At 44.3% G+C, this 16,134-nt stretch overlaps 1 protein-coding gene across 6 annotated transcripts in view; it reads left to right on the top strand.

Annotated features, from left to right (window-relative positions):
- Nucleotides 1-16,134, top strand: part of LOC143031703 (uncharacterized) — a 78,652-nt gene that overhangs the window by 17,864 nt on the left and 44,654 nt on the right. For all 6 annotated transcript variants that reach the window (XM_076195879.1, XM_076195878.1, XM_076195872.1 and 3 more), the window contains exons 9-13: nt 1,534-1,629; nt 2,764-2,884; nt 8,214-8,647; nt 13,173-13,333; nt 15,175-15,303. In XM_076195879.1, the coding sequence (XP_076051994.1) occupies nt 1,534-1,629; nt 2,764-2,884; nt 8,214-8,647; nt 13,173-13,333; nt 15,175-15,303 (941 nt within the window). The remainder of the gene's footprint in view (nt 1-1,533; nt 1,630-2,763; nt 2,885-8,213; nt 8,648-13,172; nt 13,334-15,174; nt 15,304-16,134) is intronic.

Genomic DNA, 16,134 nt, shown 5'->3' with positions numbered 1-16,134 from the left:
CTTAAGAGGATCACAGTTAGTGATCGCAAAATACAGTAAACCCTCAATATAACAGACGATGTGGGGACAGGGGTCTGTCATTATATCTGAAAATCCATGATAACTGAGGATTCGTTATATTCAATGGAAATACTGAACAGATCCATTATATCCTGAAGTTTGTCCAGTATTAGAAATTAGTAGGATTAGAAATTGCAGTAAACCCTTGATATAACAGACGAAATGGGGATGGATCTGTCTTTATATTCGAAGATCCGTTATAACTGAGGATCCCTTGCTATAATGGATGAAAATCCATTATAGCAAGGGTTTGTCCGGTCAGATTTTTTTTTGTCCGGTATATACGATATCTGGTATATCAAGATCAGTTGTATCGAGGGTTTACTATATCTTCAAATAATTGTCTTTTTTCTGATAGTGGGATATTCATTGCAAACAATGGGTGAGAACATTCAACTCCCTTTTTCCCCCTTGTAATGGTGGCCAAATTGAAGGCACACTCCCACTCCACTCCCATTCCACTCCCATCCATCACCCTTTCATTTTAACTCCTCCTGGATGACAGGTCATCCCTGTATCCCACCCACTGCCCCGAGTCAGAAGCAACACAGCAAGACATAGCACATCCACAGCAAGGCCGCTTCACATAATGGGCAACCCCCCCACCTTGCCCTTTACGAAGAAAAATAAAGATGGAGAGAAATCCCTTTGTGCTTTGTCAAAGTATCATTCATGTACAGCCATTCTCCACTGACCCCTATCCCTTGCCTTCTCCCTTCCCTGCTCAACAGACATTCACCTCTTGCTCAAAGCCCATTTCACCCCTCTCCATCACCCTCAACAGCATACATACATATACAAAAGGCTTTTTTCCCCTTTCAAGTGATGTAGCCAAAAAACAAAGGCATAAAATCCACTCCCACCTATTCCACTCCCATTCATCCCTGCCTCCTTCCCTCTCATCTTGGCTCCTCCTGGATGATGGGTCATCCCTGCATATCACCCACTGCCCTGGGTCAGAAGCAGTGCAGCAAGACACAGCACATCCACAGCAAAGCCACTTCATTTAATCAACGACCCCTCCTCTGTCCCCTCATGCAGAAAAAGAGAAGACGGGGAGAAATCCTTTTGGGCTGTGTCAGTTTATTATTGACACATACTCCCTCATCCCCCATCCCCTCAAAAGCAAAGAAAGAAAAAAGCTGGGGTGGGCTAGTGGAGACTGGCAAATATTTTTGTAACCAAGGGGATGCCACAGAGACAAAGGAAATAGACCTTTAGTAAAGAAACTGAGTATACGTTAATCATTATGGAAGTGATGATATTGGAGAATACATGCTTGGCTGTGGTGGATGGTACAGTACATCACACTTGCCCACTGCTTGTCATGACCAATTGAGATTGTAATACAACTGTTATATCTAGCTCAGGAGATTGTCTCAGCTGTTGTAAAAAGGCACGGGAGGGGAACAGGAATTAGTATACGAATGTCTTCACAAGGACGGGTAATGGCACGAGCTTGTTTATTCGCAGGTCGTCGGAAGTCCAAGAAGAGCCGGACACGCCACATCGACATCGCAGACCCTGAAGACGAGGTCACAGAGGAGATGATCAGGTCATCCTCTCAAGGTATTGTGGAGTTGACGATCTTGTACATTTATTTGTCATTTCTTGTTCAAAGTTGCATTTCATGACCGGGTTACATGTAAAGATTCTGGTTTGACCCGTGCTGAATGGTTTCTAGATAAGAGCGAACCTTGACATTGTTTGATTAACCCCTTCGTTACTGACCCGTCAGCCTTATGTAAACAAACAATTCAAACCGTCCCACAAATGGCTGGAGCCTTATGTTTGTAAACACACTTGCCACCACATGGGTAGAAATAACCCAGAAACTGAGGCCTTGAGAGCCCTCAATACACACAGCTTATAACTGTGACACATGCGTGTCACAGGGAGCACACTCGGTTCTTGGCGAGTGCAATCAGCCGTGACACGCAGGTGTCACAAAACACACATCCGGTACTAAAGGGGTTAAATGTTTAGGAACAATTCTTCGTCCATGGGAATGGGTATGTGCCTTTTGACTTGGCTACCTCCCTTATAAGGGGGAAAAAAGCCCATGAGGTATATAAGTATTTACCTAGTTGTATCCTACAGGAAGGGGAGCTATGCTTGTATTGTCCTGCCTTTGTATCTCGCAGTGTCTAGTTTGCTCTTAAATTCATGTATAGTTTTTGCACACACTATTGTTTTGTCCAGTTCCAAGTGTCCACCACTCTGTGTGGAAAATATTTTCCTTCAGTTCTCTTATATAACTATCCTTTTTGAGTTTCTTTCTTGTCCCAATTTAGCGAGTCCTCTCTATCAAGTATTTCTGTGCCTTTTGTGATTCTATAGATGGTCAGTAGGTTGCCTCTCTTCTTTGTTCCAAAGTTGGTAACTTCAATTTAGCCAGTATCTCTTCATATGACAAGTTTGAAAGTGCTGGGGCCATTTTCGTGGTTGCTCTTGAGAAATGTTCAGAGTAGGGAATCCTGAGTCTTTTCACTCCATCCCTTCTCATCACCTTTTGTGACGTGCACGGGAGTAGGGTTACCTCACACACACACACACACACACACACACACACACACACACGCACACAAAATTGGAGCTTGAGAGGGTCAAGGATTTCCTCCATAACATTTTTGTCGTATTTCATTGACACTTTGGGCTATGCAACAACGGCATTTTTAATTCTGTCGTTCTTTCCTCCTGTAGGTGGACAACCTCCCTGTGCCCCGCCCCCGAGCCTGGCCTTGGGGGAGAACTTGCAGCCTCTGAACTCCCAGCAGGTGACACAGGCACTCTTCGCACTCCACACAGCCCCTCAACCTCCATTGTAAGTAGTTCTTGACTTTTTTTTTTTTTTTTTCTCTCTCTCTCTCTCTCTCTCTCTCTCTCTCTCTCTCTCTCTCCAAGGAGTCTTCTGCCTTTTCCTTTTTTCTTGTTTTTCTTCTTTTTTCTTTTTCTTTTTTCTTCTAAGGAGTCTTGGCACTGGGGGTGTTGGTGTCTTCTTCTTCTTCTTCTTCTTCTTTTTTTTTTTAAGGAGTCATTGGCACTGGGGTTGTTGGTATCTTCTTCTCCCTCTTCTTCTTTTATTCTTCTTTTCTTCTTCTTCTTCGGAGTCTTTGGCACTGGGGGTGTTGGTGTCTTCTTCTTCCTCTTCTTCTTCTTTTCTTCTTCTTCTTCTTCTTCTTCTTCTACATACATACATATACCAAGGCTTTTTCCCCCTTCCAAGGGAGGTAGCCAAAAAGGGAAAGGCATAAAAACACTCCCACCCATTTCATCCCTAAATACACTCCACACCCCTCCCACCCTTCCTCTCATCTGAGCACCTCCTGGATGACGGGTCATCCCTGCACCCTGCCCACCGCCCTGGGTCAGAAGCAGCGTCGCAAGACACAGTACATCCACAGCAAGGCCGCTTCATTTAATCTTCTTCTTCTAAGAAGTCTTTGGCATTTAATCTTCTTCTTCTAAGAAGTCTTTGGCACTGGGGGTGTTGGTGTCTTCTTTTTCTTCTTCCTTCCTTTTCTTCTTCTTGATCTTCTTCTTCTGCTGTTGCTGCTGCTGCTGCAGTGGTTCCTAAACTTTTTCAACTTGTTACTCGGTTTACCATGCCTCATTAAGTATGTTACTCCATCTACAACATTGATATGTATGACTAAATCAAATGACTAGAGATATTTTCATTTATTCATTGTATTTGCTGTGGATGTGCTGTGTCTTGCAACACTACTTCTGACCCAGGGCAGTGGACAAGATGGAATGACTCATCATCCAGGAGGAGCCAAGATAAGAGGGAGGGAAGAGGGTGGAGGGGAGTGGAGTGTGATAGGGTTGGAAAGGGTGGGAGTGGTTTTTATGCCTTTGTTTTTTGGCTTTCCGTCTGGGGTATTGGCCGCTTGTTATTGTGGCAAAGTAGCATGCAGTTGATACTTTAGGGTCTATATGGGGTGCCCCTATGGACCAGAGCCTCACATAATTTTGTCTATGATAGAGGAAAACTCTTCATAGAGAAATGATGACACTTTTATACTACGACTGTCCCTCCGTTATGCTGTCCCCCAACCCCTTGCTGCTGTCCTGTACCATTTCTCTGAGTACTCATTTTCTGTGGTGGGGGAAAAGAATACTGCCACCAAATAATTCCACTTGGATCGTAAGAGGGGAGAAGAAAGGGACGGGGCATCCTTCTCCTTGTAGCCCCACAGGAGACATTCCTAAACAAAAAAGTAAAGGCATAAGAGGGTCTGGGAGTTTTCCGACCAGCACCCTAAGGTTTGGGTCTTTTAATGTGCGTGGATGTGGTACAGATGAGAGTAAAAGGGAAGAGATAGGTAGTATGTTTGTGAGAAGAAAGATGGATGTGTTGGCTTTGAGTGAAACTAAGTTGAAAGGGAAAGGTGAGTGTAAGTTTGGGAGTGTAAGTGGGAGGTTATCAGGAGTGAAGAGAGGGCGAGGGAGAGAAGGGGGGGCTATACTAGTAAGTGAAGAGATAGGTAAACGTGTAGTGAAATGGAAGGTTTCCTCAAGGATAATGTGGATGAAGGTGAAACTGGGAAAGGAGATGTGGTGTGTTGTAAGTGCATATGGGCCTGGTAGTGAGAAGAGTGTAGAAGAAAGAGAGGCTTTTTGGATAGATTTAAATGAGTGCATGGAGGGATTAGGGAGAAATGTTAATGTGATAGTACTGGGAGACCTTAATGCTAGGGTAGGAAATGAACCAATTGATGGAGTGGTTGGGAAATGTGGAGTTCCAGGAAAGAATCGTAGTGGAGAGTTGATGGTGGAGATGTGTCTAGAGAGTTGATGATAGCAAATACAGTGTTTCGGAAGAAAGTCAAGCATAAGTACACATGGGAGAGGGTGGAGGATGGAAGGGTGGTAGATAAAGCATTAATGGACAATGTAGTGGTAGATAGGAGTATAATAGGAAGAGTTAAGGATGTACATGTGCTAAGGTGAGAGAGTGGGGGAATATCAGATCATTTTTTGGTGGAAGGTAAGTTGAGAGTGGAGGATAGATGGAGAAAGAGGGAAAAGACAAAAGGTAGGGCGGTGCTTAGAGTGAACTCTTCAAAGGAAAAGGAGGAGTACAAGAAGAAGCTGAGAGAGGAGTGGGAGGGAGTGAAGGATAGAGTAGAGCTAGGAGTGGAGGAGGAATGGGGATGGTTCAAGGAGGGAGTCACAAAGTGTGCAAAGATGGTGTGTGGAACAAGAAGGACAGGAGGAAATAAAAGGAAGAGCAGTGAATGGTGGGATGAGGAAACAAAGAAGGTTGTAGAAGAGAAGAAGCGAGCTTTCTCAGATTGGTTACAAAATAGGACGAGGGAGTCATATGAGAGGTACAAAGAAAAGAAAAGAGAAGTAAAGCAAAAGGTAAAGGAGGCAAAGAGGAGAGCAGATGTGAAATGGGGTAAGAGTATGACAGAAAATTTTGAAAGTAATAAAAAGATGTTTTGGAAAGTAATTAAGAGAGGAAGAGGAGGCAAATCAAGTAGAGAAGAAAAGGTAAAAGGTGCAGATGGAGAGATGATAATGGAAGAGAAGGCAGTAAGGGGAAGATGGGCAGAATATTTTAGGGAGTTGCTAAATGTAAAGGAGGATAGGGAGGGAAAGATAGTTGCAGTGGGAAATGCTAAGAAAATGAGAGTGATGAGTGAGGAAAATGGAGGTGAAATAAGGAAGGATGAAGTGAAGGCAGTGGTTAAGATGATGAAAGCAGGTAAGGCACCTGGTCTGGATGGATGCCATGCAGAATGTCTAAAAAAGGAGGTACAATGATGGTGGACTGGCTGGTGAGGTTATTTAATGTTTGCTGGAGAGAGGGTAGAGTGCCAGAGGACTGGAGGAGTGCCTGTATAGTTCTACTTTACATGGGACAAGGGGACAAGTGTGAGTGTAGTAGTTTCAGAGGGATTAGCTTGTTGAGTGTAGTTGGGAAGGCTTATGGGAGGATCTTGATTGAGAGGATTAGGAAAGGAACAGAGGGAGTAATTGGTGAGGAACAATGTGGATTTAGGATGGATAGAGGTTGTGTAGATCAGATTTTTGTGGTAAGACAGATATGTGAGACAGCTATAGGAAAGGGGTAGGATGTTTTCTGGGCTTTTATGGGTCTGGAAAAGGCTTAAAACAGGGTAGACAAGAAGCCACTGTGGGAGGTTTTGCGGAAATACGGGATAGTAGGAAAGCTTCTAGGAGCTGTCAAGAGTTTTTACGGAGTAGTAAAGCATGTGTCAGGATTAGAAATGGAGAGAGTGAGTGGTTTGAGGTAAAGGTCTTTGTCAGGGATGCGTTATGTCGCCCTGGCAGTTCAACTTGTACATGGATGGGGTAGTGCGAGAGGTAAATGCAAGGGTAGTGGGTCAGGGATTGGAAATAGTTAAAGAAAATGGAGAAAAGTGGGAGGTGAGCCAGCTGTTGTTTGTGGACTACACTGCGCTTGTGGCAGGACCGGAGGAGGGGTTGAGGAAGTTGGTGACAGAGTTTGGGAGAGTGTGTGAAAGAAGAAAGCTGAAGATAAATGTGGGTAAAAGTAAGGTGATGAGATGCACAAGGGTTGAAAGTGGCAGCAGACTGGAAGTGAGCATTAAGGAAAAGCGACTGGAGGAAGTGGATAGTTTTAGATACTTGGGTGCAAATGTGGCAGGAAAAGGTGGAGTGGAGGTTGAGGTAGAATTTAGATTGAGAGAAGCAAGTAAATGCCTTGGTGGATTAAAAAGTTTAATGAAGAATAGACATTTGGGAATGGATGCTAAGAGGAGACTATATGAAGGAGTGATTGTGCCAACAGCATTGTATGGGGTAGAAACATGGAACATAAGAGAAGAAGAGAGGAATTTGAATGTGTTTGAGATAAGGTGTCTGAGAAGTATGATGGGGGTTACTAGGCTAGATAGAGTGAGAAATGAGGAGGTGAGGAGGAGAACAGGGGTGGAAAGGGAATTGGGAGATAGGGTTGATGAAAGAGTTTTAGGATGGTTTGGACACATGGAAAGAACGAGTGAAGAAAGACTAGTAAAAGAGGTATGGAAGGCAGATGTGGGGGGAGTGAACATGAGGGGACATCCTAGGATGAGATGGATGGATGGGGTGAAGGGGGCTTTGGGGAGGAGGGTAATGTCTGTTGAGGAAGGAGGGGAGAGGACAGAAGACAGGGGTGAATGTAGAATGGTTGTATATGGATGTTGTGATGCATGAGGTGGAATGGGTGGGGGGATGGGGGGTGAGGTAGTATGTGTGAGCAAAATTTGATGCAGCCCGAAGGGATTTCTCCCCGTCTTCTCCTTTTATACATGGGGGGGACAGAGAGGGGGGGGGGTCGCCGATTTAATGAAGCAGCCTTGCAGTGGATATGCTGTGCCTTGCAACACCTCTGACCCAGGTCAGTGGACAAGGTGCAGGGATGACCCATCATCCAGTAGGTGCTAAGATGGTAGGGAGAGTGGAGGCGAGTGGAGTGTATTTAGGAATGAAATGGGTGGAAATGATTTTATGCCTTTTCTTTTTGGCTACCTCCCTTGTAAGGGGGAAAAAGCCTTGGTATATGTATGTACCCCCCAGGAGGTAATTTAACCCCCGAGTTTGGGAGCCACTGATCTAAGGAGTCTTCGGCAGTGGGGGTGTTGGTGTCTAAGTGTAGGGAAACCCCTGGTAGCCAAATATGATCTTGTGGTAACAGCCAGAATGAGTGATTATGTGATGTATTGCACCACGACGATGATGCCCCCACGATCTTGATCAAATCTTGCACTAGATATTTTTTTTTCTCTCTTTTTTTTTTTTTTTTTAAATTGATCAGATATTACACAAGACAACATAGACGTGGAGAGGAACATCCCCTTTTATTTTCCTTTTATTTAGATCACGTGCATCTTGGCCTCTTCTCTCATAAAACACGTCCAGAGTACTTACACCACTCTTCCAATAATACTGTAGGTTTGTCCCAAGTGCACCTCACCTGTGGAATGTGCATCTTAAGTGTGTGTACGATTTTTTGCATATTTTGTGTTCTTTCACCAGATCGTCAACACCTCTTGTAAAACACATGCAGAGTACACTTCACCACTCTCTTGGTGACACTGTAGGTTCTCCCCAAGTACACCTCTCCTGTGGAACATACGTCTTTAATCTGTGTACGATTTGTGTTCTTTCACCAGATCGTCAACACCTGTTCAAGCAGATCGTCTCCTTGACGAAATTCTGCAGAACAAGAGTTTATCCCCTGCTCAGCCTTTGCCAGCCGTTCCTTTAATCGTGGCGGCAGATACCAAGTCACATGCCGATGGCGTGGTTGAAGAAAGGGCACCGTCAGGAAAGGAAGAGGACATCGAAATTGTAGAGAACGGAATCGAGAGAGAATCGGAGGTTTCACAGACGGTGGACGAGAGAGGAGAGGGAGAGGGAGGCAGGGGGAAAGAGGAAGAAGAGGAGAAAAAAGAGGAGGACGAGGAAGGGAGAGGCGTTCCAGTGGAAGGGACGAAGGATGACTCGACCGAGGTCATGAGCCCGGTCTTGAGCTTCTACAAAGGTAGCGGAGGCCACTCCAGACGCTCCTCCTTGGATGTCTCCTCAGATCGCAGCGATTCAGAAGGTGAGGAACTGCTCTGTTGTTGTTGTTGTTGTCGTTCCCTAGACTGTCTGTCTGAGCAGTCCCGTCTCCCCAAGGAAGGCCACAGCCGAAACTGGGTTTTCCCACAAATCCTTTATAGAGTGTATGTTGTGTTGTTTGCGTGCATGATTGTGTATAATGCAGTCTTCCATTATGTGTTGTATGGTATGGGGTGAAGTGTTACATCCTGGGCAGCTGTTCACAACACGGTCGTCCAGCCTCTTCTGGTAGCTTAGAAGTGCTGGGTGGTGACCGCATCGCAGTCTGGCCAAGTGGACTCTGTCCTTTCGTGGGAGAGAGGATTCAGAAGGGTGGATATCAGGGGGTCTGGCATGCAGCATTGTGTTGTCTTTCAGTGTGTTAATGGAGCGGTGAGTGATATGATTATGAATATGTTTCCGGAGGCTGGTATTTGGTGGTTGTGGAGGAAGAGAAGAGAGTATCTGTGCGTAATAAAGGTCTTTGGGTGTAGTTTTAATGTTTCTTGGTGTGTGTGGGTGTTCTGCTATGTAGTGTAGGGGGTGTGATGTGTTTGTGGTGGCTGCAGCAAGTGTTTGTGTGCCTCTCATGTCGAGGTGGTCCTTGACTTTGAGGACTTTTGTTTCATGGTGTAAATGGTCTGTAGGTGATGTATTTGTGCAGCCTGTAATTGTTTTTAGGGCTTTGTTTTGTATGATTTGAAGGGTGTTGTGGTGTGTCTCACTGAGATTAGGAGCCCATGCAGGACTCGCATAATTCATCACTGAGCGTATGCATTGTTTGTATATTGTTATATTAGTTTCTTTGTTTTGTCCAAATGTTGTTCCAGTGATTGACTTAAGTGCGTTAAGTCTAGGTGTGCATTTGTTTTTTATGTTTGTGAGGTGAGGTGTTGTTTGAAAGACATGGATGTATCGTATGTTACACCAAGAATTTTCGGTGTGTTTGTGTGTGGTATTAGAGTGTTGTTGATGTAGAGATGAGGTATGTATTTGTGTTCTTTTGTCCAGTTGGTGAGAAGTGTTGCTGTAGATTTGGTTGGAGCTATTTTGAGTCTGTTTGTGATGAACCATGTGTTGAGTGTGTCAAGGTAAGGCTGGATTATTTCTGCAGCTTTGTCTGTGTTACGATGTGTGCATGTGATTGTTATGTCGTCTGCGTAGGAAGAGATTTGTATTTCTGAGGTGTCTGGCGTGGGTAAGTCATGCATGTATAGATTAAATAATGTGGGGGATAGAACTGAGCCCTGTGGTACTCCGTTCTTAATGTTTCTGATGTGCGATGATTGGCCATTATATGACACATGAGCATTCCTGCCTGCCAGATAATTGGCCAGCCATCTTTTGGTGTTATTGTGCATGTCTGTGTTATATATTTTATTTGTTAGGTTGTGGCGGGGGATAGCATCAAAAGCTTTACTAATGTCCAATGTTATAAGAAGTGTTCTGTGGTGGGGCCTATCTGAATTGATGCCATCTAAAATTCTTTGTGTGAGGTTTGTCAGAAGAGTGTTTGTGGAGTGTAGTGGCCTAAAACCGTGTTGTGAGTCAGCAAGGGGAATATATGGTGTGACAAGTTTAAGTATTAGGCGTTCAATGACTTTAGAGGGGGTGCAGAGAAGTGTGATTGGGCGGTGCGATGTTGGGATTGTTGGGTCTTTGTTCGGTTTTGGAATGGTGATTATTTTACCATGCTTCCAGATGTCGGGTATAGTGTTGTGTGAATAGCTGTAGTTTGTAATGTTTGTGAGTGCGTGTATACCTTGTGGTCCAATGTGTTTTAGGTGGATGTTGCTTATGTTATCAGGGCCACAGGCAGATGAGTGCTTGAGATTATGCATTATGAGTTTTGTCTGACTGTCTATGAAGGGTGTATAGTCTGAGTCTGTGGGGAAGTCTTTCTTACGTCGAATGGTGCGTCGGTCGTCAGGGTGAGATGTAAGATGGCTCGTCTGTGCAAAATGACGTATGAGTGCGTTTGCTTGTTGTCTGTTTGAGGGTAGATTATCTGTTGTTGTGATTATTGCTGCGTGAGAGCGTGTAGTGTTAGTGTTGGATAGTGTGATGCTGTTGAGTGTTTTGTACAATTTGCTGGTGTTTGTTTTGTGATCAAGTGTATTGATAAAGTTTTGCCAATTTTGTGATTTTTGTTCATGTATTTTATTGGCAATCACAGTGTTTAGTGTTTGTATTTGGTCTGCTATGTTTTGAGGGATAGGTGTGGGGGTATTGTGTTTAAGTGTGTCACGTTGTCTGATGAGGCCTTGGATTTCTGGTGTGAAGTTGGGGTTGTGTGATTTTCTGTTGCCTCTAGGGATGTATCTCTTGTCTGCGTTTTGTATGATTGTATTAAAAGCATGCACAGCATTGTTTATGTTTGTGATTGGTGTACTGTTAAGTGTTTCAAAATGTTGTTCTGTCTCTTCAGTAAAGGCTTCCCAGTTAGCTCTCTTGTAATTGGTGTAAGTGTGTCTGTGGCCAGCTGGGGTGCATCTTGTTTTGGTGGTGATGATGATTGGAAGGTGGTCAGAGCCAAGGGCTCCGACCACTCTCCATGATGTTGTTGGGGTTAGGCAGGGGGAGCAAAAGGTGATATCAGGAGAGGAGGGAGTGTAGAGGGCTTGGTATGGGATATGTGTATGATTATGCGTGTTGTTCATGATAGTCAATGAGTCGAATTGAGTCTGTATATCAAGCCCTCTGTCTGTGTCAGGGTTGTCGACAAACCAGGCAGACGACTTGGCGTTGAAGTCACCACCCATGATCAGGTTGGGGATTGAGGTTAGTTGGCTGAGTTGAGGTCTGAAGGTGTTTGGAACTGTGGGGGATGATTGGGGGGGAATGTACATGTTAACTATTGTTAGTGTTGAATTGTTGCCTGTGCGGATACGAATGGATTGGGTTTCTGTTGTGTTATCTGTGGTAGGGAGGAGAATTTTGGTTGTGGCACTTGTGTCCACAAAACAGATGGAATGGTGGATCAGGGTGATGAGTCCACCGCCATTGCCGTCAGTCCGGTCTTGTCTGATGGTGGTGTAATTATGAAATGATGGTGTTTTGTGTGAGTGTCTTAATTTTGTTTCTTGTAAAATTGCAATGTGTATGTTGTGTTGTTTAAGAAAGTGTTCAAGTTCATGTTTTTTAGTGTTAATACCGTCAATGTTGTGTTGTAATATGTTGATGTTGTGTGTTTTGTATGTGTTGTATGTTGCCGTTTGGGGTTGAGGTTGGGGTGGTAGTGGGGAAGGTGTAGGATCTGGGTCAGAGGGGGGGAAAGGAGAGATCGGGGACAAAGGAAGGGGAGTACTAATCGGGGGTAAGGGCAAAGGGAAATTGGGAGTGGGTAAGGGTGTTGGCTGTGGTTGGGGAGGTGGGATTGGGGTTACTGGAGGGCAGGTAGAACATGTCCAAGTGTTTGTGTATTGGTTTGTGTCAGCAAGTGTTGTACAAGTGAGGTGGGCCCAGTTTTTGCACATATTGCACTGAACTGAGCCCTTTGTCTGTCTGCTCGAAGTAATGGGTTTAGAGCATGTTGGGCATGTGTATTTTGTGGTGGACCCAGGATTGCTCTCTACATCTCCGGCTAAAAGTAGAAGAAGAGGGGTGATCGCCGGAAAATGACCCCTCAGTGCAGAAAAAACGTAACATTGTGTGTTGGAAAAAAAAGGATTGTGGTACTCCCCCAGGTAGGCGTAGCTCCTCCTTGGGGATCGGTGCCATCTGCGTAGAGCTGATGGCCAGGGGTGGTTGCTGCTGATTGGCCCCCAACTCTTGGGGTTGGGGGGTGGTCCCACGACGTAGACGTTGCAGCCCCAGGTCAAACACAATGCAGCAAGACACAGTACATCCACAGCAAGGCAGCTAAAAAAAAAAAAAAAAAAAAATGGCTTCGGTTTAATACTGCAAAATTTCCCCTAAAAGGAGGGGAGAACAGGGCCCCTTAAAGAAGACTCTGGTGGGAAATTTGATGAACCATTCCCTTGGTTCAACTCACTGACAGAAGGGTTCGAACTGCTCTGTTGTTGGTTATTGTGATTTTTGGTTTTCATTTTATCATATTATTTATTCGATTTATTGTACTCTTGGTCGAGATGACAGCAGTTCGAACCCTTCTGTCAGTGAGTTGAACCAAGGGAATGGTTCATCAAATTTCACACTAGAGTCTTCTGTAAGGGGCTCTGTTCTAGCCTCCTGATAGGGGAAAGTTTGCAGTATTAAACCGAAGCCTTTTTTTTTTTTTTTTTTTTTTTTAGCTGCCTTGCTGTGGATGTACTGTGTCTTGCTGCATTGTGTTTGACCTAGGGCAGTTAGCGGATGTATGGATGACCCATCATCCATGGGGAGCAGAGATGGGACGGGTGGAAAGGGTGGTGGAGGGGAGTGGAATGGGTGGGAGTATGTACATGCATACCTCTGACTTGGCTACCTCCCTTGTAAGGGGGAAAAAGCTCTTAGTAGATAGATAGAATATCAGTCTTCTTTAGTACACCACGTAGTTCATTGCGTCGTTCTCGTGTCGCACCTTGCAGACGAGGGAGACGTGGAACGGTTTCTGTGCAAGAGAATTCACGAACCCAAGGAGGACGAGAGAGACGACTCCGAGGAGGAGGAGGAGGAGGACGTCATTGTGGCCCTGAGTTCGTCCCACTTGAAGGAGAAACACCACATCACGACTCGTACTCTGTTCAAGGTAATTCCGCCCAATTCCTTCGTCGTAAACTCCCAAATGACCCCCAGCGTTTTCGCTTGCTTTATGGGGCCTTTGTTGGCGCTCGGGGATTTGAATCGTATGACTACTGTTGTTGTGCGCCGCCTCGCTAGCATAGGCATGAACTACCTCCCATCAGGTTACGTATGTCCAGACGTTGGTGTTCTTGTCCCAGTGATTGTAGATTAATTATGATGGGATCAGAATACGGTGGAAATTGAGGTGATGCAGTTCGAACTCTGCCAAAAGCGAGTTGGACCAAGGACATGGTCCGTCCACTGTAAGGGGCACTGTCCTGGCCTCCTGAAAAGGGGAGTTTGTGACATTAAACTGAACCATCATCATCAGGAATGGATTGAGAGACCATTTGGTCTGTGCCGAGGATACAGGGGGAAACAAGATGGCCTAAGGTGCTGTCATAAGACTGCAAGAGACCATAAGGCCTACACTAGGCAGTTCCATGTCCATTACCACCTGTCATCCCCATCCATAAAATTGTCTAACCGTTTCTTAAAACAACATAACATAAGAATGAAAGAGACTACAAGTGACCATAAGGCCTACACTAGGCAGTTCCATGTCCATCACCACCTGTCATCTCCATTCATAAAATTGTCGAACCGTTTCTTAAAACAACATAAGAACATAAAAATGAAAGAGACTACAAGTGACCATAAGGCCCACACTAGGCAGTTCCATGTCTATCACCACCTGTCATCCCCATCCATAAAATTGTCTAACAGTTTCTTAAAACAACATAAGAACATAAGAATGAAAGAGACTACAAGTTACCATATGGCCTACACTAGGCAGTTCCATGTCCATCACCTGTCATCCCCATCCATAAAGTTGTCTAACCGTTTCTTAAAACAACATAAGAATGAAAGAGACTACAAGTGACCATAAGGTCTACACTAGGCAGTTCCATGTCCATTACCACCTGTCATCCCCCCATCCATAAAGTTGTCTAACCGTTTCTTAAAACAGCCGATAGTTTCAGCGCTCTACATGGTTACTAAGTCTATTCCATTCGTTGACCACCCTATTAGTAAACCAGTTCTTGCCTATTTCATTCTGAAATCTAAATTGACCCAATTTAAATCCATTACTGCAAGTCCTGCCCTGTTGTCTTAATATGATTATAAAGAATTACAAAGGCGGAACATGCCGACAGGAGACCTTGTGGTCCATATTATAAGTAAATAAATAAAATTATAAATAAAAACTATGATAAAGTAAATAATAATAAAATAAATGCATAGGTATAGTTAAATAATAAACAAACAGGTAAATAGTAAGTACATGTAATAGGAAGCTCGCTGGTTGAGCGGGTTAGGGCGTCGTTACTTGCGGCGAAGGTCGAGGGGATGGCGGTTCGAATCCTGCCACCAGCGAAGTTGAACCAAGGGCATGGTTCATTAAATTCCATGCTACAGAGCCCTCTGTGAGGGGCACCGTCCTAGCCTTCCGATAGGGGGGAGTTTGTGACGTTAAACCATATCATCATCATCATCATCGATAATGAATTCACATATAACTAATGATAAATGAGAATCAAGCAAATAATAATAAACAAACAGACAAATGATAACAAAATCCTTGTTAGAGCCTTTGATCCACTTGAAGACCTTTATTAGATCACGCCGTCAATGTTGCATGCTAATAATAAATTCACATATAACTAATGATAAATGAGAATCAAGCAAATAATAAATAGACAAATGATAAAATCCTTGTTAGATCCATTGATCCACTTGAACACCTCTATTAGATCACCCCGTCGATGTTGCGTGCTAAAGTTGTTCGTGTTGGTTCTTCTTCAGTGGGAGATGAGGTGCCTGGAGAGCCAAGAACTCCTGTCTACAAATCCTTCCCGAGTCGTCCTCACCTTCAACACCTCGAGGCCGGCCTACAAGTCGAGAACCTACGTCTTTGAGGATCAAGAGTACAAGGTAAGGAATATGACTAATTACCGTAGTGACGTACGACGATTTGCCGAAGGGGATGGTGGCCAGTAACTTCGGGAGATTTACGTTAAACGAATATCATAAAGCCCGTCGTTACTCCGAGTTGTCGTTAACCGAGTAGGTCGTTAAACGAGGAGTACCTGTATACATATATATATATATATATATGTGTACATAATATCTTTATGGGCATTGAATATATCTTAATGTGTATAAAGTGAGTGTGGCTTTGACTTGGCCTGCTCCTTTTTAAGGTAGAGAGAGGGGGAGAGAGAAAGAGACGGAGTTGGCCCCATAAAACTCGATTGTCTCTTACAGTAGTAGTAGTAGTAGTGTGAATGTAGTAGTTTCAGAGGGATTAGCCTGTTAAGTGTAGTAGGGAAGGCTTATGGGAAGATCTTAATTGAGAGGATTAGGAGAGGAACAGAAGGAGTAATTGGTGAGGAACAGTGTGGATTTAGGACAAGTAGAGGTTGTGTAGATCAGATCTTTGTGGTAAGACAGATATGTGAGAAAGCTATAGGAAAGGGGAAGGATGTTTTTTGGGCTTTTATGGATCTGGAAAAGGCTTATGATAGGGTAGACAGAAAGGCACTGTGGGAGGTTATGCAGATTTATGGGTGAGGAGGAAAGCTTTTGGGAGCTGTCAAGAGTTTTTATGAGAGTAGTAGAGCTTGTGTCAGGATTAGAAATGGAGAGAGTAAGTGGTTTGAAGTAAAGGTGGGACTTCGTCAAGGATGCATTATGTCGCCCTGGCTGTTCAACTTATACATGGATGGGGTGGTGCGAGAGGTGAATGCTTGGGTAGTGGGTCAG

Source organism: Oratosquilla oratoria, chromosome 12 (assembly GCF_046742065.1).
Source record: "Oratosquilla oratoria isolate Oo_2021 chromosome 12, ASM4674206v1, whole genome shotgun sequence".
NCBI lineage: Eukaryota > Metazoa > Arthropoda > Malacostraca > Stomatopoda > Squillidae > Oratosquilla > Oratosquilla oratoria.
The sequence above is the reverse complement of the archived record's forward strand: the minus strand, read 5'-3'. Positions and strand labels throughout refer to the sequence as shown.